This window comes from Pteropus medius, unplaced genomic scaffold (assembly GCF_902729225.1).
Source record: "Pteropus medius unplaced genomic scaffold, Ma_sr-lr_union100, whole genome shotgun sequence".
Lineage (NCBI taxonomy): Eukaryota > Metazoa > Chordata > Mammalia > Chiroptera > Pteropodidae > Pteropus > Pteropus medius.
In genome coordinates this window covers 751868-755394 of record NW_024343159.1, presented here as the reverse complement: position 1 = coordinate 755394, position 3527 = coordinate 751868, and the positions used below count along the sequence as shown (strand labels likewise).

Here is a 3527-nt window from a genome sequence, read left to right as displayed (position 1 = left end):
AACGGAGTGTCTGCGAACTCCCTCCTGCCTGCGAGTCTGTGACGCCGGCGTCCCCAGCCCCGGGACGAGGCCTGGCTCCTTAAACGCCAGGTCGTTGGAAGTCTGCTGTAAGAACTGAGCGAGCACCTTTATCCTCCTCATCTCTCTTCCCCTGGGCCTCCTCCTCCACCCCAGCCCGCCGTGCTCCCCGCCCACCTGTCACCCTCAGCCGACAGCACCTCCCAGAGCCTCCCAATGCCAGTCCTACCTCCGACCCAAACCCGACATTCAACCCCAGTCTTCTCTGTAAGAGGAGGGTCTCAGCCCGCCTCCCCTCCTGGGTCCTGCCTGCCCTTGGGATGAAGTCTGACCCCACGCAGCATGGCTTCCTAGGTCCCCTGTGACCAGATACCTGTTCCCCTCGCCCTCGTCCCGACCCCCGTCACACAGCTCACTTTGACCCTGGCAGGCCCCCCGAAGTTCTTCGGAGCTGCCGCCCTCACTCACAGCTTTTGATTTGCAGCTGTTCTTCCCTGCCCGGGCGCCTCGCTGCACCTGCCGCCAAGCTCAGGTGCGGCCTCCCCCCGGACGCCCGGCTCCTGCCCTGCACTCCTGTGGAGCCTCTGCTTCCCCGAACCTCAGCGCTGGCCGCCGGCTGTCCCCCCGCCTCTGCTCCCCACCAGTCTCTGAGCATCTCGAGGGCCACCTTTCACCTCTGAACCCCCACACCTGGTGAACAGCTGGTGCCCAGGAAATGCTTGTTGAATGAATAAATGGCGTATCACCCTTTGCCATGATTAGCTGACATTTGGTCCTGTCCACCACGTCCACTCTTGGGAAATGTCCCTGGGTTCAAACGGCCCATAACGTTTGTTTCTGCTTTTGGTTTTCACGTTAATGCCTAAAAAGCACCATCGCGTTTTGCTGGTCCAGTGACAGTGTGGCCTCATCACCAACAATTCCGTTGCCTCAGCTGGTCGAGGCACATGGGGTTAGGCAGATGGGGCAGCGCGGACCAGATGTCTCCGTGGGTGTTCAGGGCAGGACAAAATATCAGGGACCTTTTCGCGTGGGTCCCGCGAGGCTCGTCACACGCTCCCGCAGCCGTCCCCACGCCAAGCACTCACGGCCACCGCCGCCGCTGCTCCGCTTCTCGTCCTCGGAGGCCCCTGGGGGCCCTCGGGGGCCCGCTGTCCGGCCAGGGGCGGCAGCATGGCCCAGGGCAGGAGCTGGCAGTGGGGAGAGGCCAGCGTGGGGGAGGGGACCCCGACTTTCACAACCAGAGGGGCGAGGAGCTGGTGTGAAATCATTGAAATTCTCTCAAGTCAGCCCTGCCTGCGTGCCTGGACTCTGGCCTGAGACCTCCCCACACCGCCCCCCGCCGCCGTGGTCCAGGGGTGGTGCCTAGCGCACAGGGAGTGTTCGGGGTGTCACGGGAGGCTCCACTCTGCCCTCGGGAAACTCAGGACCAGGACGTGGCGAGAATACGGGAGCCGATGGCCACCCAGGCAGAGAGGGCACCGGCGGCCTGCTGGGCAGGGGCCTCCTTCATGCCCACCTCAGTCTGCACGCCTACGGGCACCGGGGCTGGCCGAGACAGGGCAGGGCCCCCCAGCAGCACCTGCACCCCCCATAGAGGACAGTTGACCCCGACGAGCTTGCTGAAGTTGAACCTGTAAGCGAACCTTCTGCCCTCGGTCTTGTGCAGGATCCTCTTACTGTAGTAATATCTGGGGAGCCCAGAGGGCACAGAGTCGGCCGGATGGGTGGGCAGGGCCTGCCGCCGCGGACCCAGCCGGGTTCCCCTGCCCAGGCCAGCAAGGCTGACCACCAGCTGTTCCGGTGACAGGCACGAGCATCTGACCGCACCCAAGTGCGGGTCTCAGGGCTAAGCAGCAGGTACCAGAGGTGCCCGGAGGAAACCACAGCCTGTTCCTTTGACCTCTGCCCGCCCTGGCCCTCGGGCTGCCCCCTGTCACCTGAGGGCCCGGCTCAGCTTGTCGTAGTTCATCTGTGGCTTGCACTTCCTGCGGCCCCAGAGGCGGGCCACCTCGTCGGGGTCCTTGATGACGAACTCCCCGTACTCCCCCTGCTGCCAGGCGATGACGTGGCGGAACTCCTCCTTCTGCAGCAGCTCCAGGATGAAGTGCCACAGCTGGATCTGCTGGGAGCCGGGGGACCACTGGGCTCTGCAGGCCCAGTCCGGGAGGGCCAGACCTGGGGTGGGGAGGGGTGTGAGGGTCTCCGGGATCCCTGGAGCGCGGGTGGGGGACCCGGCAGAGGCTCACCTGGGATCCAGGAGGGGCCCACCAAGGCGGGGGCCCCCGGGGCCGAGCAGCTGCAGTGCGTGATTCACGCTGGGGGCCTGAAGTGAGAGCCGCGTCGGCCTTGGGGGCGAGGGCCACCTTAGGGGCACGGGAAAGGAGGAGGCAGGGACGGTCCCTGCCCGGGCTTCGCAGGACCGGAGGTTTCCCACGGGAAGACAGGGGAAGCGCAGTTTTCGTGGCTCTCTCTAAACTGGGCACAGGAGGAGGTGGCAGGTGCGAGTAACCCGCACTGTCATTGTCCCTCGGGCACCTGGCATTTGAGAAGAGCAGCCATCTCTGTGTTTTCGCTGGTGGGTCCCAAGCGCCCAGCTGAGTGCTTGGCACATCGCGGGAGTTCAAGCAATGACCGCCGGCAGAATCAGCGATGGGCACCCAGGCTGTCGCTGGTGTCCCCGCGTGCTTAACACCCTTGGGTGTTGGCCCCCCGGGCTGACAGCCCGCGTCTCTGGACAAGGCGAATGGAGGGTTACCCGGTCCATGCTGCCTGAGTCTGCGGAGAGGTGTCCCACGGGGCCCCAGTCTCCGAAGTGGCGGCCGATGTTCTGGAACCCTCTTGTCTCCCTTCTCCCCTCCCCCAAAGCAGGCGTCACCACGCCTGTCCCACCCGCCTGTCCTGCCTGGTCCTTCGCCTCACTTCGGAGAGATGGGCTGGGGGTAGGGGTTGGGGAGGTGACATTCCAAGGGGAGACGGGAAGCGATCAGCTGCTGCCGGGCGACTGCTTCCCGGTCTGGAGGGCTTGGAACCTCTGCCCAGCGAGGACCTGGCGCGCGGAGAACCTGCCCACGTGGGGCAGACACCCGGAGCCCGCCTGCCGGGCGCTGACGCCCCACCTCACACCGCGCGGGATGGAGGACGGGATAGAGCGCGGCTGGCTCCCAAGTGACGAGGGGACTTGATTCTGCAAGACCCTGAATCGAGACGTAACATTCAGCCACCAAGGCGGCCTCCCGACACCCTCCCTCCTGGCCCCAACACAGGGCCACTGTGGGTGGAGCGTCGGCGTAGTGACTCAGGTCTCCAGGGACTGGCAGGGACCCTCGCACCGCCGCAAGCCCCGCCTTGTCTGCCGGAGCCCCGCCCCCCGCCCCCAGCCAACCGAGGGAGCCGCGGCGAGGAGCAGGTGCGCGTTCTGCCTGCTTGTCCAGCATCGCTCTCGGTGTTTACTCTTGACGTCCCCGAGGACACGGGAGGGGCCCTCCCTGTCCCACGCCCCCACCTCC

General features: G+C 65.8%; 1 protein-coding gene across 3 annotated transcripts in view; it reads right to left on the bottom strand.

Moving 5' to 3' along the window:
• Positions 1 to 465: 465 nt before the first annotated feature.
• LOC120606116 (ETS translocation variant 3-like protein) overlaps positions 466 to 3527 on the bottom strand; it is a 5667-nt gene continuing 2605 nt past the window's right edge. The window contains exons 2-4 of one of the 3 annotated variants that reach the window (XM_039867248.1): positions 1959 to 2196; positions 1665 to 1709; positions 466 to 1208 (exon numbers count right to left, since the gene is read on the bottom strand). In XM_039867248.1, the coding sequence (XP_039723182.1) occupies positions 1103 to 1208; positions 1665 to 1709; positions 1959 to 2196 (389 nt within the window). In that variant the 3' untranslated portion in view covers positions 466 to 1102. The other 2 variants (XM_039867246.1, XR_005653826.1) reach the window with 2 other exon arrangements.